This window comes from Hypanus sabinus, chromosome 12, assembly GCF_030144855.1.
Source record: "Hypanus sabinus isolate sHypSab1 chromosome 12, sHypSab1.hap1, whole genome shotgun sequence".
NCBI lineage: Eukaryota > Metazoa > Chordata > Chondrichthyes > Myliobatiformes > Dasyatidae > Hypanus > Hypanus sabinus.
In genome coordinates this window covers 69,961,639-69,986,454 of record NC_082717.1, presented here as the reverse complement: position 1 = coordinate 69,986,454, position 24,816 = coordinate 69,961,639, and the positions used below count along the sequence as shown (strand labels likewise).

Below are 24,816 nucleotides of genomic sequence, written 5' to 3'. Positions count from 1 at the left end.
TGTGTCCCCAATATTTGTCAGCTTTGAATCTCACCATGTTCCCTCACATTTTTTGCTAATACTTAGTTCTTTCAGATTTCTATTCTTGTTATATTATTGATTCTCTAATATATCTGACTGTTCTTGTCAAAGGTCAAATGTCATTTCTTCAACCAAGAGTTCTGTACCCTGAGCATTGGTGTTCATCTTTTATATTCTTGTGCTTCTTGATTTGTGACTTAGAGTCCAAAGGAACGTGGTCTCAAATAATTACTGAAACTCTTCAATCTTATGGTAAGACTTTCAAATATTTTTCTGAACTTGGATATCTATTTTACAGTATGCTTCATAGTTGTATGGTCCTCAGTGGAATAAAGTTCCTTAGCATCTCGCTTCTCTGTTGTCAATACCAACATTGCAGAGTCTTATTCTTTAATTCAAGCACTTAAATTATCTTCTGTCCAATTCATTTCTAAGCTGATTTCCTTTCGCATGATATCCTTAGAATAGGACATTGAGCCAGTTCATATTTGGCATGGCCTACAATGTGAGTCTATGCATGTTGACCTGTGAGTGATAATTAAGCCAACTTGACATATTGTCTCACGGACCATCCAGCCTTTTCAAATGTTTCCAAACATCTTATAATCAGTTGCAGTAGATTTAAATAATTTTAAATTTCAGAAAAAAATACAGTGCATTTATTTAAAACAAATTTATGTCAAATGAATTCATTAAAACTATGAATATTATATAAAATACTGCATCTATGTTAACTGCACTATTCAAACGAATGAGGCTGTGCTAGATGCACCCACCATGGCTGGTGTGTAGCGAAATGGCTTGTGATTAATTACGTCTGACTTCAAAGGTCATGTCGACCTTCAATCACTCCTGGAATCAGTGATAAGCATAAGAGTGGAGTGTCAGCATCTGATCTCCAGAGGTATCCATACCTAGGTTGTTCTCACGGAGTGGCATGATCCACTCCAACGAAGACACTTAAAGAACGACACTGATCTCATCTTGATCTCTTTTTTAGGTGTTTACCATCTGCTGATATAATACAAAGCAGAAACAAGATCAACACTTCTATTTTCAAAACCTTTGATGACCCATTGCTCATTTATAGTAAAATCACATGCTCTCAGCTGATGAGAAAAGTTTCAGATGAAAAGACTAATTCTGTGGAAGCATGACCTAACGATCTCGTGGTACTCTAATGGTTCAAGAAATTAATGCAACTCAGAAATAATTATTGTATTACGTTACTAAAAAACACTGCATACTGTTGTTTCACAATACAATCAGTATTAATATTTTTGATGTGTAATGTCAGAAGTCAGATGAAGTCCATGCTACACAAAGTTACAATGATGTTCAGAATTATGTAAAATAGCAATGATAGATGGTTGCCTGTTCTACTCCAAACTCCCCCGTTAAATGTTTACACAGATCCATCACTGCAGGACTGAGGAATTGCTGCACGATCAAAGCTACAGTCTTTCTGTTGTGATATTTGTCCAGGGCCCTGTCCTCGCTTTCATATTCAGTGGATTGCAGTTAATTCGGCCATCTGTTAATCAGAGCAGTCACTTAAAAACATAGAAACATAGAAAACCTACAGCACAATACAGGCCCTTTGGCCCACAAAGCTGAGCTGAACATCTTAGAAATTACCTGGGGTTACCCCATAGCCGTCTATTTTTCTGAGCTCCATCTACCTGTCCAGACCCTGTCGTATCCACTTAAAAGACCCTATCGTATCCACTTCCACCACTGCCGCCGGCAGCCCATTCCACACATTCACCACTTTCTGCGTAAAAAATCTTACCCCTTACATCTCCTCTGTACCTACTTTCAAGTACCTAAAAAATGTGCCCTCTCGTGTCAGCCATTTCAGCCCTGGGAAAAAGCCTCTGACTATCCACATGATCAATGTCTCTCATCATCTTATACACCTCTATCAGGTCACCTCTCATCCTCTGTCACTCCAAGGAAAAAACGCTGAGTTCACTCAACTTATTCTCATCAGGCATGCTCTCCAATCCAGGCAACATCCTTGTAAATCTCCTGTGCACTCTTCCTATGGTTTCCACATCCTCCCTGTAGTGTGGTGACCAGAACTGAGCACAGTACTCTGAGGGGGGGTCTGACTAGAGTTCTATATAGCTGTAACATTCCCTCTTGGCTCAGAGTCAACCTGCGTAGCAGCTTTGAGTGTCCTGTGGACTCAGGCCCCAAGATCCCTCTGATCTTTCACACTGCCAAGAATCTTACTGTTAGTACTATATTCTGTCATTATATTTGACCTACCAAATTGAACTACCTCACACTTATCTGGATTGAGCTCCATCTGCCACTTCTCAGCCCAGTTTTGCATCCAATCAATGTCCTGCTGTAACCTCTGACAGCCCTCCACACTATCCACAGCATCTCCAACCTTTGTGCCATCAGCAAATTTACTAATTCATCCCTCCATTTCCTCATCCAGGTCATTTATAAAAATCACGAAGAGTAGGGGTCCCAGAACAGATCCTTGAGGCACACCACTGGTCACCGGTTTCTATGCAGAATATGACCCATCTACAACCATTCTTTGCCTTCTGTGGGCAAGCCAGTTCTGGATCCACAAAGTTATGTACCTTGGATCCCATGCCTCCTTACTTTCTTAATAAGCCTTGCATGGGGTACCTTGTCAAATGCCTTGCTGAAATCCATATACACTACACCTATGGCTCTACCTTCATCAATGTGTTTAGTCACATCCTCAAAAAATTCAATCAGGATCATAAGGCACGATCTGCCTTTTACGAAGCCATGCTGACTATTCTTAATCATATTGTGTCTCTCCAAATGTTCATAAATCCTGCCTCTCCATCAACTTACCAACCATTGGAGTAAGACTCACTGGTCTATAATTTCCTGGGCTGTCTTTACTCCCTTCCTTGAATAATGGAACAACATCTACAACCCTCCAATCCTCCGAAACCCCTCCCATCCCCATTGATGATGCAAAGATCATCAATCTCCTCCCTCAAAGCTCATCAATCTCCTCCCTCACCTCCCACAGTAGCCTGTGGTACATCTCATCCAGTCCCGGTGACTTATCCAACTTGATGCTTTCCAAAGCTCCAGCCCATCCTCTTTCTTAATATCTACATGCTCAAGCTTTTCAGTCCACTGTAAATCATCCCTACAATCACCAAGGTCCTTTTCTGTAGTGAGTACTGAAGCAATGTACTCATTAAGTACCTCTGCTATCTCCTCTGTTTCCAAACACACTTTTCCACTGTTACACTTGATTGGTCCTATTCTTTCACATCTTATCCTCTTGCTCTTCACAATCTGTACTTTTAGAATGCCTTGGGGTTTTCCTTAATCCTGTCCATCAAGGCCTTCTCATGGCCCCTTTTGGCTCTCCTAATCTCTTTCTTAAGTTCCTTCCTGCTAGCCATAATCTTCTAGATCTCTATCATTAACTAGTTTTTTGAACCTTTCATAAGCTCTTCTTTTCTGATCCATGCTGTAAGCTCATCCACTTTGTTCATAATACTCCTTGCATTAAAATAGACACATCTCAAACCATGTCTGAGCGCATCCCTTCTCTATCACCTGCTTATCCTTCCTCTTGCACTGTCTCCAAGCTTTCTCTATTTGTGAACCAACTGCCTTTTCCCCTGTCTTTTCAGTTTGGTTCATTAGCCTTAGCAAACCTTTCCTCCAGGATATTGGTCCCCCTGGGATTCAAGTGCAACTCCTGTTGTATACAACTTTTGTATAGGTCACTCCTGCCTCAAAAGAAGTCCCACTGATTCAGAAATCTGAATCCCTGCCCCTTGCTCCAATCACTCAGCCACGCATTTATCCTCCACCTCACTCTATTCCAATACTCACTGTTACGTGGCACAGGCAGTAATCCTGAGATTGCTTCCTTTGTGGTCCTGCTTCTCAACTTTCTTCCTAACTTCCTGTAGTCTGCTTTCAGAACCTCCTCCCTTTTCCTGCCTATGTTGTTAGTACCAATACGTACCACGACTTATGGCTATTCACCTTCTCAGTTCAGGATATCGTGGACATAAAAAGAAACATCCCGGACCCTGGCATCTGGGAGGCAAACTACCATCTGTGTTTTTTTCCTGCGTCCACAGGATCGCCTGTCTGACCTCTTAACTATAAAGTCCCCTATCACTGCTGCCATCCTCTTCCTATCCCTACCCTTCTGAGCCACAGTGCCACACTCTACCAGAGGCACGGCCACTGTTGCTTCCCCCAGGTAGGTTGTCCACCTCAAGGGTACTCAAACAGGAGTACTTACTGTTAAGGGGGACAGGCAAAGGGGTATTGTCTAGTATCTGCCTCTTGCCCTTCCTTCTCCTGACTGTTACCCACTTATCTGTCTCCTGAGGCCCCAGAGTGACTTCCAGCCTATAGCTCCTATCTATCACCTCCTCACTCTCCCTGGTCAGACTAACACGGTCCCTAAGGAGCTGCAGCTCGACGCAGCTGGTGCAGATGTGGCCATCCAGGAGGCTGGGAGATTCCAGCACTTCCCACATCTGACACCGAGCACGGAACACTTATTTAGGACTAATTGCAGAAATAACCTGGATTCCCTTCATTTAATTGGGAGACTCTGCTGCTGAATTGAGACGTGAGATTGGTGCTCTTGTGGCCTTTAAACACTACACTGTGCTGAGAGTGAACAGTTTTTAAATAGCTTCACTTACGTGATTGTGTTCAAAAAGTAGTGATCTTTGTCATTAGTAGTTGACAAAAGATAAGCAGTAAGACAATTCAGAACCGTTTTGTTCACTGCAGTTTCAAGCATTCATGCTTGGAAATGTTAGAAACAACCGGGAATAAAGAAGAAACAATTTCAGTACTTCAGCAAATTAGGAACTACGAAGAATTTGAAGATATTGACAATCATCTTGAATGTTATGTTTGGTCCCCACCATACACTCAGTTTTCATCTGTGGTTCCAAGTAGCTGTTTGCATGTGTTAGCAGCCACACCTGGTACACTATTTTGACAGGTGGGCTAAACCAGGTGAGGTTAGTTGGAGGTGCCTCATACTCCAGAGAGATAGGGTATCTGTCTAGCATGTAAAGTTAAGTCCACGGTCTGAGCAGAAGAGATCTATGGTAAGATCTAATGGTCAAACAGTAGTTAGTGTAGTGTAGGTCTTTGGTCTCCTATACCCCCTCCCTCAAATTAATCATGAGAAAAGGTCATGTCCCTGATTGTGAGGACCTTTAAAGATGGATCTTACTTCTTTTGAAGCAATGCCTTTTGAAGATTTCCTCTGTGGTGGGGAGGATTATGTGCATTCTGGCTGTGTCTTTCGATCAGCTGCACATTGGAGTCTCTGTACTAGGTGGTGATGCAACTAGTAAGAAGGCTTTCCACAATACATCTGTAGAAAATTTTGGGGACATACCAAATCCCCTCAGATTCTTAATCAAGTATAGCCACTGGCATACTTTCTTCAAAGTGTTGGGCCAGAATAGATCCTCACCCAGGAATGAAGTTTCTCATCCTTTTCACTACTAATCCTTCAATGAAGATGGTATGTGTTCTCCCAACTTCCCATTCCTGAAGTCCAGAATCAATTTCTTGGTCTTGCTGACATAGAGTGTAAGGTTGTTGTTGTGGTAAACCAGTCAATCTATCTCACTCATGTTCACCTCCTCGTTGCCATCTGAGATTTGCTAACAACAGTAGAGAATGAGATTTTACCAGTCTGCAGTGACTGTAATATAATTCTGGATCTCCGCCCTCAACTCACATTGCTGTCTCTTTGTTTGGATGGGTGGAGTAATTTCTAAAGCACCTTTTGTGTTTACTCAGTGCAGTTGAATAAGCCTCAGTACAGTATATCTGTACTCTGTGATTACCTGAGACTGGCTCAATGGTGTCAAATTGTAGGACTGAACAAGTAAACCTGGATCACAGAGTCACAAATCTCTTAAACAGACCCTTTCGCTACTTACCATCTCCACACCACTCATCCCTGCACATCCCATTTTTCAGAATTTAGTCTGTAGCTCTCCATGCCTTGGTGATTTAAAATCTCATCCAGATACTTATTAAATGTTGTAAAAGCACCAATCTATTCTGGCAATGCATTCTAGATTGTGAAAGAAGTTCTTCTTAAGATTTCCTCCAAATCTCTTACCCCTTACCTTAAATCTATACCGTCTTGTTTTTGTAAGGGGGTGACCAGAACAGCACATAGTACTTCAACTTTGACTTGAGCAGTATTTTATAAAGCTGTACCGTATATCTCTGTTCTTACATTCTATGCTGTGGTAATGAAGACAAGTATATTTACACCACCATCAGGACCTTGGGATGTGTATGCCAAGATCCCTCTACTCATTAATATGAATCCCATCCTCATCAGAATTAGGTTCTGTTTGTCATTGCTCTGCCCATCTTGCGAACTGATCAGCATTGACTGAAACCGGCTCCCCTTCTCACTATCGACAACAGTAATTTTTGTGATATTTACAAACTTATTAATTGTACATCCTACAGTCATTTTTATATATGGTTAATGTGCACAGTGGTAGTCGGGATCCGCGCACCAACTACTGCTACATCAGTATTCTAGTCATGAAAGCAACTGTTTATCATCAGTCTCTGCCTTCTGTCATCAAGATAATTTTGGATTCAATGTGCCAAATTGGCCTGGATCGCACAGTAATTTTCTAAATAGGAACTTGTCAAAGACCTCATTGAAGTTAATATAGACTATATCAATAACACTGCTCTCATTGATATAGACAATTATCTCTTTGTAAAATTCAATCTAAGTAGATGCTTTGAGTCTACTTTTGCCAAGTCCTGTCTTGTGAAATTGACATCACAGTTCAGAGCCTTAATTTCCAGCAGATCGTTATCCCTTTCCATAACTTACATTTTGGTCAGTATTTCCAAAATGTTCTTCACTACAACTGTTTGCCCATTGCATTCCCTGAGATTAGGTACAGAATGGCCTTGTGTCTTGAACCCTCTATATACTGGCTCAGAAAGATATTCTGGATCAACTTAAAATTCTGCACCCTCTATATCTTTCACACTAAGGCGATCACTGTTAGTAACAGGATGGTTGAAACCCCTACAACTATAATCCAGTCATTCATTCTGCTCAGTGATTTGCTTACATAGCTGATTCTCTAAATCCCTTGACTGTTACGAAGCACACTCTCAGCAAATTGACCCCATTTTTGTTTCCAACAAGTCTTTAAGATATTTTTCCTCAATACTGCTGTAGTGAACTGCTAAATATTACAATACCACAGCTTTGTTTTTATCTCCCTGACCCCCTTTCAAACATACTTCCTCCACATTCTTCCACCTACTAATCCTGGCACTGTTCTCTCTCAAAGTAAAAGGACATTGAAGAGAAGCAACATTTTGGTACGTTGTACAATTAAGCTGGCACAGGCAGCTCTCTTTTCAATTGCTGAAGCAATGGTTTAGTGGGTGGTAATCTAATTTGGAAGATTGTGGGTTCAAGACCAGTGCTGGAGGCCAGTGCAAACAGTTTATTGTAGTATCAAGGAAGTGCTGTACTTTGGAGATGAGGCACTAAACTTAACCCAGGTGATTGTATAATTTACCATTTTCAGTACAGAGAATATGATATATAGTTGTTGTGTAGCCTGTGTTTATCCCTCAGCATCTGCCCATGAATAGGTTGCTCCTTGTAGGAGCTTGATGTGCATTAATTAACTATCACAATAGTGACAACAGTTGAGATTTAATGTACAGTAATAGAGTGTTTGCATTTATTGCACATCCTGAAGCATTTTGAGAAGATGGTGATCCTTGCCTTCTTGAAGCACTGTGATCCTTCTGGTGAAGGTTGTCTCACGACGCTGTTGGGTATGGAATACCAGGATTTTTACTCATCAATGATAAAAGATTGATGTATTATGTATGACTATTAGGGACATTTTTAGGTGGTAACATTGTTGCCTCACTCTTACAGCAGACAGAAGTTATAATTTTGAGATGTGCTGTTGAAGAAGGTTCAATGAATTACTACTGTAATTTTGTAGAAAGGATATTTTGCAGCCTCAGGCCATGGGGGAAGCAAATGTTTAATGTGCTGAATGATAGCACATTCAGGCAGATAGCATTTCCGATATGGCATCGATCGAGTTAGATTCATCCAGGCGGGTGAGGAGCATTCCATCGCAGTCCTGCTGTACCTTTTTTATTGGTGAGAATATACCGAGGAGTCAGAGGGTGTGTCCCTTGTCGCAGAACTCCCAGCCTCCAAACTGTTCTTGTAGTGACAGTGTCCATCTGGTTATCTTCCCGAGCACTGGTGACCCTCACTCTATTTGGACCGGAGGCACTCAGTGATAGTAAGGTTGCTGAGTGGCAAAGTTGGGCACTTTCTTGTTGGTGATGATCATTGTTTGGGGCTTGTGTGGCATCAATAAGATGTCCAAATCTGCACACAGTTCTCTGGTTATGATGTAGCTGACATTTTGTATAAATGTTATGGGAGAATTTACTTCTGAATGTAAACATAGAAAACCTACAGCACAGTACAGGTCCTTTGGCCCACTATGCTGTGCCGATCATGAACTTATATATCTACACCTTGCGGGAGAGTATTAAGTTGGAGCAGGGCAAATTACGAGATGATTAGGCAAGAACTAGTTGCAACACACACAAAATGCTGGAGGAATTCAGCAGTTCAGGCAGCATCTATGGAAGTGTTTAAATAGTTGATATTTCAGGCCAAGACCCTTTTTCAGGACTGGAAAGGAAAGGTGAAGATGCCAGAATAATAATGTGGGGGTGGGGGCAAACAAGCTAGAATTTGATAGGTGAAGCCAAGTTGGTGGGGGAGGGGGCAAGAAGTAAGAAGCTGGGAGGTAATAGGTGGAAAAGGCAAAGGGTTGGAGAAGATGGAATCTGACTGGAGAGGTGAGTGGACCATGGAAGAAAGTTAAGAAGGCGGAACACCAGTTGAGGATAGGCAGTTGAGGAGAAGAGGTAAGAGGCCAGAGTAGGAATAGGAGAAGAGGGAAGGGGAGGGAAAAATTACTAGAAGGAGAAATCACTGTTCATGCCATCAGGTTGGAGGCTACCTTAACGGAATATGAGGTGTTGCTCCTCCACCCTGAGCGTGGCCTCATCATGGGCAAGTGCACATCTGAAATGTGGAGGGTGTTTAAAGACCAACTGCACAGAGTACAGGATGGGTAAGTTCCAGAAACAAGGGCAAGGATAGCAAGGTAAGAGAACCTTGGATGTCACAAGAGGTGATGAATTCATTCAAGAAGATAAAGGAAATGTATGTAAAGCTTAGGAAGCTAGAATCAAACAGAGTCCTCGAGGATTATAAAGACGCCAGAAAAGAACTCAAGGAGGGGATTAAGAAAGCCAGACTAGGCTATGAAAAAGCCCTGGCGAGTAGGATTCAAGAGTGTTGCAAGACATTGAATACATGCATGAAGAGAAAAAATGATAACTAAGGAGAAGGTAGGACCACTCAAGGATAAAGGGGGTTGGATGTGGAGGATGTGAGTGAGGTCCTTAATGACTATTTTACATCAATACTTACCAATGAGAATGACCTGGAGATCAGTGCTGAGCATATTAATATGCTAGGGCACCGAGGTCAAGGAGTAGATATTGTTGTATCTCCAAAAGAGCATTAAGGTGGATAAATCCCCAGGGCCTGATGGAATATCCCAGTTTATTGAGAAAGGCAAGAGAAGAGATTGTTGGGGATTTGATCAATATCTTCAGGTCCTCTCTGGCCACAGATGAGATCCCGGAGGACTGGCGAGTAGCTAATGTTGTTACATTATTCAAAAAGGGAACCAGGGATAATCTTAGAAATTATAGACAGTGAGTCTCATTTCAGTGGTAGGGAAGTTACTGGAGAGCATTCTTAGGGATGGGATCTATGAGCATTTGGAAAAACATTGCCTAATTAGGGAGAGCCAGCATGGCTTTGTATGGGACAATTCGTGTCTCACTAACTTGATTGAGGTTTTTTGACAGGGGTGATTGATGAAGGTAGAGCTGTCGATGTTGATTACATGGATTTTAGTAAAGTGTTTGACAAGATCCCCAGTGGGAGACTCACCTAGAAGATTAAGATGCATGGGATCCATGGGGAATTGGCTGCTTCCATTCAGAACTGGCTTGCCCAAAGAAGACAAAGGGTAGTGGTTGAAGGGACTTATTCCAGCTGGAGGTCTGTGATTTAGGGATCTGTACTGGTTTGTGATGTCTGTAAATGCCTAGATAAAAATGTAGACAGGTGGGTTAGTTAGTGTGTAGATGTTACGAAGATTGGTGGCGTTGCGATTAGTGTAGGAGTCTGGCAAAGAATACAACAGGATATAGGTCAGTAACAAATATGAGTGGAAAAATGGCAGATGGAGCTTAACCCAGCCAAATATGAAGTGTTGTACTACGATCAATCAAAAGCAAAGAGCCAGTCACTGTTAAGGGCAAGCTTCTTTACTGTGTTGATGAACAGATGGATCTTGGGGTCCAAGTTCATGGCTCCCTGAAAGTGGCTACACTGGTTGGTAGGATGGTCAAGAAGGCATTTGTCATGCTTGCCTTTATTAGTCGAGGCATTGCATTCATAACTCAGGAAGTTAGGTTGCAGCTTTACAAAACTCTAGTTTGGCTGCATCTGGAGTAGTGCATATATTTCTAGATGTACCATGGTATCTCCAGCATTTATGTCTTTACTCACCGGAGACAAGTTAACCATAGGCAATGACTGCCATGCAAATGACCGAACAGCAGCCACTGGTCCTGATACTGCTATGACAATAATTGTTCCACATTGATTTTACTGTTCATTGTAGAACTGTTAGAATGGATAAAAACCAATAAGATCAATAAGAACATTTTATTTTGCATTAGTGGTATGATGCGCACTTTCAGATTGATTCTTTGCATAAAAGCTATTTTCACCATCCATTTCTGTTTGTGGAAGTCAAGCAGTTATAAAAATTGGTAATTAACTTTTACATCTACTTGTAGCTAGAAGTAAAATCCTCTTCTATTCTAATTCTTTCTAATCTCATTCTTTTTATGGATACAGCATTCTAAAATCAGTTTGCTCCTACTGACACAGCACACCAAGTATTGCCAAATTGCTGTCGCATCGCATAAATTGATTTGATACTCAGTAAACTCATTTTAGACAGCTGTGTGCATGAAAATGACAGAAATAGAAAGAGGAATATTAAAGTGTCACAGGAAATCAGAAGATCTGATAATTATTTTTTTAAGTAACTGGATTTGACATCCTGGAGGATTGCTGTGACACCTTCACGCTAAATGAGCCCTGGCTCATAGATGAAAACTCTTTTTTTTACAGCAGCCTCCTCATTCACCTGTCCCAAAATGCCATGGTGGCATTTTAAGTGATTTTAAATTGTGGTAAATGGAGACTAGATTGAGCTTTCTTTGAAAGGTGGGTATCTCCCAGGGTTAAAATGAGACCTACAGTAAAGAAGTAAAAACATTCATGTGCAAAAATGTTAAAGGGTAAACCACAGAAGGTAATTCCTCAAGATGTAACATGCAATGCAAATGAAATGTAACATAAGTAGACAGAGTAACACACACAAAATGCTGGAGGTACTCAGCAGATCAGGCAGCAATAACCAGTTAACACTGGGCCAAGATGCTTTATCAGAAGAAGGAGGAAGAAGCCAGAATACGACACCGGGGTAAGGGGATGGTGTTAAAAGTGATAGACGATTGATGAAGCAGGTGACGGAGAAGGTAAGTGGGTGGTGAACAGGGAATGAAATGAGAAGCAGGGAAGTGAAAAGGGTTGAAGAAGAAGGAATCTGATAGGAGAGGAGAGTGGACCAGAGGAGAAAAGGAAGGAGGAAGGGAACTAGAGGGAAGGTGGTATGCAGGTGATGAGAAGAGAAGGGGCAATAGGGGAAGCAGAGTGGGAAATGACAAAAAGAGAGAAGGAAGGGGGGGTGGAGAAACATTTGAAAGTTAGAGAAATTGATCTTCTTTCCATTAGGTCGGAGACTACTTAGACAGAATATGTGGTGTTGCTCCTTCAACCTGAGAGTCGATCTCAGACTTCATGGCACATAATTGGTCACTCATTTGCAGGCTTCTCTGATATAATATGAATGTGTATAAAATTCTCTGAATGTAGAGTGCCGTCAGTGTACACACAATTATTGCCTCCCTTGTAAGGTATAATTATCAATAAGTAATTATAATTCAGGGTGTTCCACACATAGTAAAGCAGCTTGAGGAGCATGCCTAAACCTGCAGCTGAACTGTAATCTGTTGGGGGATTGATCTCGAGATTGCTGTGATTCCCTCAGGACCCTCTGTAACTGTGGACTTCAGAGCCCTAAGTGGAAATGAGAGTTTCCAGTCAAGCTATCGCACAATAAGTGGCTTCAATCTGTGCTGCATTGGAGGCTGAATCTTAGCAAGTTGAAGCATGATTGGTTCTACAAGGAGTGAAGTGGAGCTAGCCACCACTTCCATGCCAGGGAGGATGGGCTCCACCTCTCAAGGAAGCAGCATTGTTTTCCATGGTCCCATATCCCATGCAACTTTTCAGATGGGCTAGAAGTTGCACCAGATGCTTTTTCACCTGACTATCACCTCCCCTGGTGGCCCTCCTCCTTCCCTTTCTCCTATGATCTGCTCTCTACTCCAATCAGATTCCTTTCTCCCCAGCCCTTTACCTTTCCCACCTGCCTGGTTTCACCCGTCATCTTCTAGCTAACACCTCCCACCCCATCTTTTTTATTCTGGCATCTTCCCCTTTTCGTTCCCATCCTGAAGGAGGGTCTCAGCCCTAAGCGCTGACTGTTTGTTCTTTTCTATGGGCGTTGCCTGCTCTGTTGAGTTCCTCCAGTATTTTGTGTGTCCTGCTTTGGATTTTCAGCATCTTTTGAATTTCCTGGGTGTTTATTTTTATAAGCAGTCCTGCTCTGACAGAGCAAGGGAGAGTTGTTAGTAATTGTATTCTCTGCATTTATCACATATTTGCTAAAGTTACATATAGGGAGTATATGTATAGTGTGAGATATGCCTATAAATATTCAACTGTTACTACACGCACCCAACCGTGCCAGCTTCTGGGGTTTAGACACACTAACTCCTTGAAGTATAGATAGCTGGCATGGTCCCTTTAAAGATTTAGGACCATCCCTTTAATTGACAATCATGTTTTGGGCATCAAGAATTGAGTATATAAAGAGCACCTGAACTGAGGTTCGTTGCTCAATCATAAGTTGTACTCGTGATTTCATCCAGCGTTTGCTTTGTGCTCAGTTCTCGATCGAGTTTGGTACCGTGTCTCGATCCTTGCAAGCAATTGGATCCAAACCATCCTTGTCAAGGATGCTCGTCGCATCACCAAAGCCAAATGTGTAAGTGCAGATGGGGTGTCTATATTGATAGATGAGATTCCTGTACATGCCTTGAATAAACATATATGGTCATTAAATATTTTGCAGCAGATCCCCAGGGTTCTTTGTGTGCATTGACCTCTTTGAAATCTTATTCCTGATGCCTCCATTTTTTCTTCAAGGTTTCCTGGCCCTTCAAAATATGCACGTTGTTTCTTGTTTGTCCACATCTTGCATCAGAACCTTGTGTTCAGCAACAGTGAATTGTGATGTTGTCATAACTATTGTGAATACTCTCCAGACTTGACAACAAATTCCAGAAGTATTTGGGTTCAGTGGTCACCTGCTCTGCTCTCGAATGCAGATTGGTTACTTATGCAGATCTTCTTAAGCTACATATCCTTACCATGTGCTGATAACATAAAATGTTGTGATAAGCAGAAACTATTGTGATAGATCCATAACACTACAAGTGTTATGGGGCTGCCGTGGTAATATTGCAGTTAGTGCGACACTATTACAGCTCAGGGTGTTGGTGTTCAGAGTTCAGTTCCAGTGCCCTTGTAAGCAAGTCTGTATATTCCTTCCCAGGTTAATGTGGGTTTCCTCCCGCAATCAAAAGACATACCAGTTAGTCGGTTAATTTGTCTTTGTAAATTGTCCTGTGATTAAGCTGGGTTTAAATCAGTGGGTTGCTGGGCATATACACTGGAAGAGCCTATTCCACACGTTATTGCTAAGCAAATAAATACGTAACAGCCTAACAAGCTTTTTACAGCACATCTTCATGTCTGGTTGAATTTTGAACTATGTGTTTCTCGGAGATAAAAAGCTACATTTGAGCTTGTTCAAAGTAATAAATCTAACTGCCATAGATTCTGCAAATCAATTATCAACTGTATCAAAACTAGTATCCAGAAACCTTGCAAAAGTGTGTATAATTGAAATTTAGGTCTTTATGAACACTAATTTTATCAAGTAACCATAACAAAACAGGGAGGGTTTTAGATGCTGCTATTGCAAAGAAAGCAAAGAAGGCTTAACATTAAGAAATATTATATCTTGGAACACAGCTTTAAGTTTAGAGGAGTTATTTGAAGAGGACAGAATGGCAGAGAGTTTTAAATAAAGAATTCTAGAGTTAAGGTGTAGGCAACTGAAGGCAGAGATGGCAAGAATGATTAAATCTGGGGATAATTAAGGGAGCATATTAGAGGAACTAAGAGATCTCAAAAAGTTCTGAGCTAGAGAAGGGCACTAATGACTCTTCCATGATTGAGCTAGTCATATGTTTTATTGTGGTTGCAGATGAATCAATAGATGGTAGATATGCATCCAATAAACAGATGTAATTGTTTTACTGCCATCACAAGGTTCCAAAGTAGACTGTAAAGTTGTCTCATTGAATGTATAAAAAGCAATCTATCTGAATTATTGCTAGCAACATACACAAAATGCTGGAGGAACCCAGCAAGTCAGGCATCATCCATGGAAATGAATAAACAGTCACTGTTTTGGGCTGAGACCCTCCTCAGGACTGGAAAGAAAGGGAGAAAATGCCAGAATAGTAAGGTGGGAGGAGGGGAAGGAGGCTTGCTGGAATGTGATAGGTGAAGCCAGGAAAGGTCACGGGCTGGAGAGGAAGGAATCTGATAGGAGAGAAAAGTGGACCATAGGAGACAGGGAAGGATTAGGGGAGGTGATAGGGAAGTGAAGAGAGGTAAGAGACCAATGTGGGAAACAGAAGAAGAGGGGAGGGGGAAGAGAATTGATTTTGATTGGAAGGAGAATTCATGCCATCAGGTTAGAGGCTATGGAGATGGAATATAAGATGTTGCTGCTCCACTCTGAGGGTGGCTTCATCTTGACACAAGAGGAGGCCATGGAACAACATGTCTGAACAGGAACGGGAATTGGAATTTAAATGTGTGTCACCTGGAAGTTCTGCGTTTGGTCTATTGATTTACGTTGGGTGTCACCAATGTAGAGAAAGCTGCATCTGGAGCACCAGACCAACAGACAGTCTCAGCAGATTCACAGGATGGACTGTTTGGAGCCTTGAATGGAGGTGAGGCAGGTGTACAACTTTGGCCACCTGCAGGAATAAGTGCTGAGAGCAGATTAGTGGGGAGGAATGAATGCAAAAGGGGATATTACAAGATCGTGTCAGCATTTAACTATTTCCCTGCAATGCATATCTTGAAAGAATACAGCAGGCCAGTTTCATCACTCACTCATCATTAGACCAGAAGTTAGAAATGATATAGTTATTTTTAATCCTAGTAGTTACAGTGAGTACAGTATGTGTTGTTGACATAAAATACTGAAAAATAACTGAAAATATTAGTACATACCCTCTTAGCTGCGAAACTGTAAAAGGTAAAACAGAGAGAAACATTAGCAACAAAACAAAGTAACTAGCATCAGAGAGGCAAAGACCTGGATTTCTTCTATTCTGATGTTTACCCCATAGAAGCTCTGTCTTCTCATTATTTTTAAGAACTTGCACATTGAACTTACCACAATACAAAAAGAAGAAATGTTAATGCCACATGAATTAATTCCTCAACCCAGAAAGGAATAATTTAACTGTTGTGGTCTGGTCTGGGGTCCGCGTTCCGGTTTGCGGTCCACAGGCTCCGGACTCCGGGTCCTCCGGCTGTCCCTTGTTTCGGTTGGAGTAAACCATAAATACTTGGTGCTCACCTCGTTGGCTGGAATATAAGTGGCCCTGGGATTGAGTGTGGTTTGTCTTGTCAAGCTTCCTTGGCAAGATTCTCATGGAGCAAATGGCTGGTACGGCCACTTGCCTTGCTTCTGGGAGCCTTGCTGTCAGTAGTCAGAGCTGTCATTGCAGTATGGATTCAGCCGTTTCCCGGGCCAGCTGGGTGGCCGTCAGCCACTTCAAGCTAGGTAGTGATCTGGTTGTTTCCGTAGCCAGTCAAGGTTGCTGGCCGTAACGGCTATTCGGAGCAGCCCCGATGCAGAGATGGAACTGTCTGTCGTTCTTTGGTGTTTGTCTCTTCCTGTCCTCACCCCGTGGGGTAAGTCAGGCCATTCTGCTGTTGCCCTGTGGGATGATCTGTCTTGTCTTGTCTTTGCCTCCGTCGGATAAGTCCGGCCGTCCTGCCGTTACCCGACGGATGGTCCTGCCCCACCTTGGTGTAGAGTGAAAGTTGAGTCCCGGCTTGTTGAAGGAGAAGTCCCGGCTCTATGTCTATGTATAGATCCTAGACGGCCTCCAAGCTCAAGCCAAGCCTCGACCCCCGCCTCACGCCTCCAGCCAAGCCTCGAGACCCCAAGTCTCTAGCCAAGCCTCATCACGTGTTCGCCTGGGCTTGGGGGTCGGTCCGAGCCCAAGGCAAGGCCCATGGTCTTTGTCCAGTCTTGGGCTTGGAGTCCACCCCAGGCTCCTTGTTCCCAGTTCCTCATCCTGCCCTGTTCCTAGCACTGCAGTGTCTGCATCCTGCATTTGGGTCCTGATGCAACACTCCCATATGACATAAACTTATTAGTTATTTCCTTTCCTGTAGATGGTAAGTTCTTGGTCCAGACTTTAATGTCTCCTTCTATCTTAAAACACTGCACAAAACCTAACTCATTGACTTATCTTTTGATCATCTGCAAAGTATTACTGCATCTACAAATATGGGTAGATGCCAAACTTTGCTTAGTTAAAGCCTGGTGAAGTATCTTGAGAGCTGTTGCAATGGTAAAAACACCTAGTAAAATGGTGATTGTTGTTACTGTTATCCCTCCAAGCTGATGTCCATGAAAACCTCAGACTAAAAGTCCATTATTTCTGATGACGTTTGAAGGGAATCAAAATCAGAATCATGTTTAATATCACTGGCATATGTCATGAAATTTGTTGTTTTGCGGCTGCAGAACATTACAATACATAATAATAAAAACTATAAATTACTATAAGAAATATGTATTAAAATATGTAGTGCAATTGAGTGGAGAAAAAAGAAAAAAGTAATGAGGTAGTGTAATGGGTTCATTGTTCTTTTAGAAATCTGATGGCAGTGGGGAAGAAGCTGTTCCTAAAACGGTGAGTGTGTGTCTTCAAGCTCCTGTACAGGCTGCTGGGTGTTATGTGGAACCAGCTGAGGGGGAAAGTGGGTGGTTAGGGGACAGGGGTATAAAGTGAGAAGCTGGGAGGTGATCGCTGGAAAAGGTAAAGGGCTGAAGAAGAATGCATTTAATAGAAGAGGAGAGTGGACCATGGGTTAAGGAGATGAAGCTTATCACCTTTCCCCTTCTTACTCAACTACCCACCTTCCTCCTCACCTGGTTTCACCTATCACCTGGTACTCATTACCCTCCCCTCACCAATGTTCCCTCTGAGGTGTGTGCATGTACGGATGCATACTTCTTTGCTACTAGTGCACAAAGGAATTTAAACTGCATACAAAAGGTTGTCATCTTCAACCTCGTTGGCATGTTAAGTATATTTCATGATCCCACACAATCACATTTCCTTTTCCAGTTTCTGATGTAGATGGAGTTGACTATATGGAGTTTGCGATGATTTGTCTACAGATTTTAGAACTGTCTTATTTATACTGATTTTGTTGAAGAAATTATTCAGTGCACGCATAGTTGTCACTGGGCAAAAAATTGCACAACACAAGAATTTTGCGCACACTGATCATTGCAAAATTAGAGGGAACATTGGCCCTCACCATCTTATTTAGGCTATTTCCCCTTCCTTTCCAGTCCTGATGAAGGATCTCGGCATGAAACATCGACTGTTTATTTAAACCATAGATGCTACTGACATGTTGAGTTCCTCCAGCATTTGTATCCAGCCCTGGATCTCGAATACCTGCAGAACCTCTTGTGTTTAAGTCTGAACAGACCATCTACTGATGTAATTATTCTTTGAATAATAGTAACAGGATTGCAACAGAAGAAAGAGGAAATGCCATTGGATAATGTAATGGGGTAATAATTCATACAGTTTTTTCAAATAAAATTATAAGGATAATTCATTTTTTTATAAATTATATTTGTGCTTCAAAATGAATTGTGTTGAGCTCAGTAGACAATTCAATAAGTAAGATTTCTGGAAGAATTAGCATAGGGATGTATTTGTCTTTGATAGCATGTTATTTCTGTCAGTTGGTAAAGGATGATGTGAACTGCAGTGTATTCACTGTCAATAGTTTAATGAGCTGTGGGGTTCCAAGAGTGACCATGACAAGTAAAAGATCCATTCAGTTTTATTTTACAGATGAGATGTCGCTCACTGAGCTCCACATTTTTCCCTGAATCTGATAAGTCCTGATAGTTTGACAAGCAGTTAGTGAAACTGGATGCTCAATGTGAATTAGTAGAGAATAGTCAGTCATCAAGTGATATTAGCCATCGCAGTCTCAGAGTTGGACGAGAACTGTACAAGATCAAAGCAGGAAATGCAGAAGCTACTCAGTGGGTTTGGCAACAAATATAGAGAGAAAAATGATGAAAGGTAATCAACTTGAATCATTAGCCCTGTTTCAAATACTGCACTGGCTCTTGAACATCTTCATTTTCTTTTAAATTTGAGATTTCTAACACCTGCAGTCTTTTGCTTTTCAAGTACCAGATGAAGATAAATTCTGCATTTTCCATTCCAGGATCATTATCTTCTGCCTGGTGTGGACTGTGCCCTTAAACCTTCCTTAAGGTTGAGTGAAAGTAATTATCCTAATAACTGTACATTTACATGGCATTAATGTAAAAACACCTTCCCTGATTCATTTGATTAAATATTCACAGCACCGCAGGATCAGTGTAGCTTAGCATCTATGTGCTAATGATCATTACAAAGGTAAACCCTCTTTCTCAGTATACCAGGAAGAATTAACACTGATTTTTACTAAAGTGTCACTAAAGAGGCCTGAGTGTTCTGGCCTCCTGACACATGGGGGTTTCATCAATATGACTGATGTTGCTTTTCCTTTTCATAGCAAAGTCTGTTTGCATTCCAGAGTGTGAAACCTGCCCAACCTGGGAGAAGAAGTCCCACCAGACAACTAAGAAGCAGTAAAGCTCAGCATCTGGCAATGAAGTAAGAACATAGTTTTGTTTAAAACCAAATGATATTTTACTGTATGACTTACACAGTTGTTAACTCACAGGATTTCAATGCGTTCTGTTTTCATTATTCCATATATATTGAATGGTGGTTCTGCATGCTCTGTTCCTGGGGGGAAAAGTCAGTCACTATCAAAGCAACTCTGCTGAATACTGATAGAAAAGAATCCTTCAAAGATCCAGCAATCTCTGTGAGGTGGATTTTTCCTTCCCAGCTGTAAGTTGCTGTTGAATGTTATAGTGGGAAATTTATGGTATTCAACAACTGTGATATCACCAAGCAAACCTAGCTCCCAATCACTTTGAAGAATCGTCATGGGCAGTAAGGCAGAAAATCAAAATCATAATTATTAATGACCTTTTAAACATTTTTATAAGGATTGTGACTATGACTGCAAACTGAAACTGAAATATAGTCATATAGCACTACAGCAAATAAACAGGTCCTTTGGTGAATTTAGTCCAAACCAAACTGTTACTCTGTCTTGTTCCATCAACTCACACCTGGACCACTACCTCCATACCCCGCCCATCCATGTACTTATCCAAACTTCTCTTATGTGTTGCAGTCGAACCCACATCCACCACATCTAGTGGCAGCTTATTCCACACTTGGACCACTTTAAGAATGAAAAATTATCCCTCAGGTTCCCCGTAAATATTTCACTTTTGATTCTTAACCTATGATCCCTGGATCTAGTCTCAACCAATCTCAGTGGAAAAAACCCTATCTGTATCACGTGTAACAAATCTCTCCTCAGTCTCCTATGCTCCAGGGGAAAGGTCCTACCTTATGCAATATTTCCCGGTAACTCAGGTCCTCAAGTCCCAGCAATATCCTTGTAACTATGTGCTTGTACCTTTACCTGACATTGGGTTATATCTTTCAAGCACAAAATGTACAATCTCATATTTATTATGTCTCAATGAATGTGTCCTTTATCCTTTCTTAAATATACTGTAGGTGTAGGTTAACAATCTCAGTCCTCTGTGCATCTTTTCTAATCAATTGTTAAATATAGGTAATACAGACTTTGCTAACACTTACCTATTTTGGGTTTTATCCTCAGATTTTAGTTAATTCAATCAATGTAATCTACTTTTTATTTCAGATGTTCTTCATTACACAATATCAATATCATATTCACAGAACATAGAGCAGTCTAGTACAGGAATGGGCCTTTGGCTTTGGATGTTTGTGCCAACCATAATGTCATTCTAAACTGATACCATTCCTTCTTGTTCTACTTTGTCTGATCTTGGGGATCAAAGACAACTTATTGCCAATCCAGTTTTGTGGGTTTTCAGGTGGTTGATAAGGTCAATTTGAGAGGCATAGTAGGGAGGGTAGTTGGGGGATGCAGCAAGTGACTGATGGGACAAGTGGATGGGCGATTTATGCAGCAGTTTACCTTTCCCACTGACTCTTCAGCACCATCCCAGATTCTCCTTCTCCACCTTGAGCTGTCATTGGTAGATAATTTGTGGGAGTTTTTCATTTAGAGCATTTGATTTGGGAGTTTCGTGTCAGCATGTGAACATCATTCCCTACTAAGCCAACTGAGTAGAACTGTGGCAGTAATTTGGATGTTTTAGTCTGGGGGAAGGTGTTGGCATTAGTCTCCTAGTTCTTCCAGTGGATTTATAGGATTTTGAAGAGACAGCATTAGTCAAAGGAAAGTTGAGTTTATTGTCATATTCACAAGTACATGTATGCACAAGTCCAACAAAAAGCTTATTTCCAGTGGCATTATAGGCACTTGGTGTGATATAAGCATCATTTACAAAAAACATAAATATATACAACTTTTTACAAGTAGAAATATTCATAACAAAAAAAGTAGTCCATGTTATTGCAAAATGACCAAAGTGTTCACAATGTTGCTAAACAGTAGTTATGGAGGTTTGGCCAGTTGGTTCAAGAATCAGCTGGTCGAAGGGAAGTAGCTGTTTTTGAATCTGGTGGTGTGGGATATCAAGCTTCTGTAACTGTTGTTCAATGGTAGCTGCAAAAAAAAAGTGTTATTTAGCTTATTCTTTGAGGTACTTCTGTGAATTGTACAGGTCTCAGAAGCAGATAGAAAGGCAGTGATTATTGCTATTGTGTACACCATAGGTTTTGTGCAAAGTCTGAGATATTGATCTCAAGTATCCTTATTCAAATGACGGCAATGATGACTTTGTCTGGCTTTGCAGAGAAGTCGTCTATTTCCCATTGTCAGAGCATAGTGTGATTCAGTCAGGCAGGTTGGTAGAAGATGCTTATTCTGTGGCAGTTAAATATAAGACCCATTATTTTATATACTTCAGTGAATGGATCATTTTGAGCTTGGACTCTTTGTCTTAAAAAAGTAAGTCTTTGCTAGCAACAAGTGAGGTACCAGATGATGGAGGTCATCAACTTTGGTCGCTTTTTACAAGAATTGCAAATCCACTTTCTCCATGCCATTCACTTCTTAGCAAAGATGTTTGTCTAATTGCTCCCCTAATGATAATGCATTTCCAAATCAGTAGGTGTCTTCAGAGTTCTCCAGTGTTTACAAAGGTGGAGCGGAATGGCAGAACTGCAAAGACCTGCTCACGGGACACCACAGAGGACAAAATACTTCTACCATCATCATATATCAGTGGGAGTGCTTTGCTTCTTCCTCAAATGTCTATTTCTCTGGGAAGAGTCCACATGGCAGGCCACTGGGGTAAGTTCTTCCATATGCTGTGATCTTAAAATTCAAAGTAATGATGTACTGGACAATGATTTTAGGTTATCTGTTTAATAACATGTACACCTATGCTTCATATTCACGCAGTTTCTTTGCTATTGCTGAACCTCATTTCAAATTTCCTCAGAAAGTTTGTAAGTCGCTTGGACTTAGAGATTTTCTGTTTGGATGAGGAGTGGGAGCCTGAATTAGAAGAGGAAATCAATAGGGAAGGAGTACCTAGTATTTGTTAAGAAAAGCATGTGCAATTCCATTCTTAATACAGGGTGCTTTGATAGAAAAGAATAAGCTGCTGATCACATTGGAGAGACTGGGTTGTATGACTCTAATTTCCCACTGTGCAGATGGCAGTGAATGCTTAGTGGTTGCATTGAATGAATGAATGATGACTGAAAGACCACAAGTTTCTGTGGTGAAGACACATCCGCCTTCTGGTGGCAGTTAGATCTCAATGCGCTCAGAAAGGGTGGGGCCAGGGAAGAATAATGTCTGTGATCTTTGAAGCAGGACAGGCACAGGGCAATGGATTTTTGGAATCATTCTGTTTTCTGTAAGTTTGTTATGATAATTGTACGTTGTTTCAGTTGCAGATCAGCTTACAGGCAGATGAACACAGAAGTGTTAAGCATAACAATTTGCCCTTTTGGAGTGGATATGTAGATCTTCAAGGAGATACAGTTAGAGGTGGGGGTTGGGTTGGTGAGGCCATTAATGGATTGCAAGTGAGGATGGAACTTTACAGTAGTGTTGCTGGACGGGGAATCAGTGCAAACCTACAAGTACAGAATGGGATCCCCATGAGTTCTTTAAACTGGTTTCGTTATTTAGTTGCGTCTCTTGTACCGGCTTATTATTCTGAGCTGCCTGTACAAATATCAGACTATTTCCCTATAATATAAATATTCTAATACATTCTTTACTGTTTTGAGGCCATCCTCATGAATCTATTCAATGTTCCTGTTGTAAGATCAACTTGACAACAAGGTAATCTCTGTGGAGAAATCTACAGATGGAATGCATCATGTTGGCAAAGCATTCAATGTTGTATCAGTCATCACCTTTTTAAATGTAGAATAATCTATGCTGATTACAAAGGACTATAAAGGAAACATCTACAATTAAAAATGATTCTGTGGGGAGATGAAGGGACTTCTGAAATGTCACGAAAAGCAGGGCAGCTGGTGATGCGTGACTACTGAATTATAAAGATCAAGGATGAATTTGGCCTTTTGCTGTGTTTCATTTCATGCCTTTCAAAAAGTAGACAGATTTTGGTAAATTTAACTCAGCTGGAGTGTGACATGTAAATTGGCATCAGTGGTGATCATGAGCTTTATAAGAGAGAAATTGTTGCAGCTTGATGCATTCAATCCTGGTGACGTAGATTTTGGGAAGGAAGAGGCTGAGTGAAGAACGTAGTAACCTGCCTTAATGACTATTGTCAAGTAGCACTTATATCCACTATGATAAAGTGCTTTGAGAAGTTGGGTAATAAACATTAACTCCTGCCTGAGAAGCAACTTGAATCTGCTCCAATTTGCCTACCTTCACAGCAAGTCTACAGCAGATGCCATTTCATTGCTTCTTCATTCAATCTGGAACATCTGGACAATGAACAAACATATATCAGGATGCTCTTCACTAACTACAGCTTGGCATTCAACACTATCATCCCCTCAAGCTGATCAATTACCTTTAAGACTTAGGCCTCAATACTTCCTTGTGCAACTGACCCTCAATTTCTTCACTTTCAGACCCCAGTCAGTTGTATTGACAACAACATCTCCTCTACAATCTCCATCAGCTCAGGGACACTAGAAAGCTGTATGTTTGTTCTCATTCTCAATTCACTGTATGTAAATAACTGTGAAACTAAGCACAGCTTCAATGCCATGTTTAAGTTTGCTGATGACATGACTGTCATTGACCAAATCAAAGGTGGTGACAAATCAGCATAGAGGAGGAAGATTGAAAATCTGGCTGAGTGGTGCCATAACAATAAACTCAATGTCATCAAGACCAAGGAGCTGATTATTGAATTCAGGAGGAGGAAATTGGAGGTCCGTGAGCCAGTTGTCATCAGACGATCAGAGATGGAGAGGGTCAACAACTTTAAATTCCCCAATGTTGTCATATCAGGGGATCTGTCCGGGGTCCTGCACGTAAGAGTCATTACGAAGAAAGCACAGCAGAGCCTCTACTTTCTCACTGCCTCTACTGCCTCACAGAGCTTTGTGAAGATTCGGTATGTCAGCTAAAACTTTGATAACCTTCTGTAGATTTGCTATGAGAGTACTCTATATTGATTGGTTGCATCATGGCCTGGTATGGAAAAACCAATGCCCTTGAGTGGAAAAGCCTACAAAAAGTAGTGGATACAGCCCAGTTCATCATGAGTAAAGCCCTCCCCATTATTGAGCACATCTACATGGAGTGCTGTCACGGTAACGCAGCATCCATTATTAAGGACCCCCACCATCCAGTTCATGCTCTCTTCTTGCTGCTGCCATTGGGAAGGTGGTACAGGAACCTCAGAACCCACACCTCCAGATTCAGGAACAGTTGTAACCTCACAATCATCAGGCTCTTGAACCAGAGGGGATAATTTCACTTAGCTTCACTCA

At 41.3% G+C, this 24,816-nt stretch overlaps 1 protein-coding gene across 8 annotated transcripts in view; it reads left to right on the top strand.

Moving 5' to 3' along the window:
* Positions 1-24,816, top strand: part of LOC132402996 (uncharacterized) — a 276,911-nt gene that overhangs the window by 172,129 nt on the left and 79,966 nt on the right. For 5 of the 8 annotated variants that reach the window (XM_059986192.1, XM_059986188.1, XM_059986187.1 and 2 more), the window contains 3 exons: positions 17,404-17,442; positions 19,367-19,446; positions 21,984-22,168. In XM_059986192.1, the coding sequence (XP_059842175.1) occupies positions 17,404-17,442; positions 19,367-19,446; positions 21,984-22,168 (304 nt within the window). The remainder of the gene's footprint in view (positions 1-17,403; positions 17,443-19,366; positions 19,447-21,983; positions 22,169-24,816) is intronic. The other 3 variants (XM_059986189.1, XM_059986191.1, XM_059986190.1) reach the window with 3 other exon arrangements.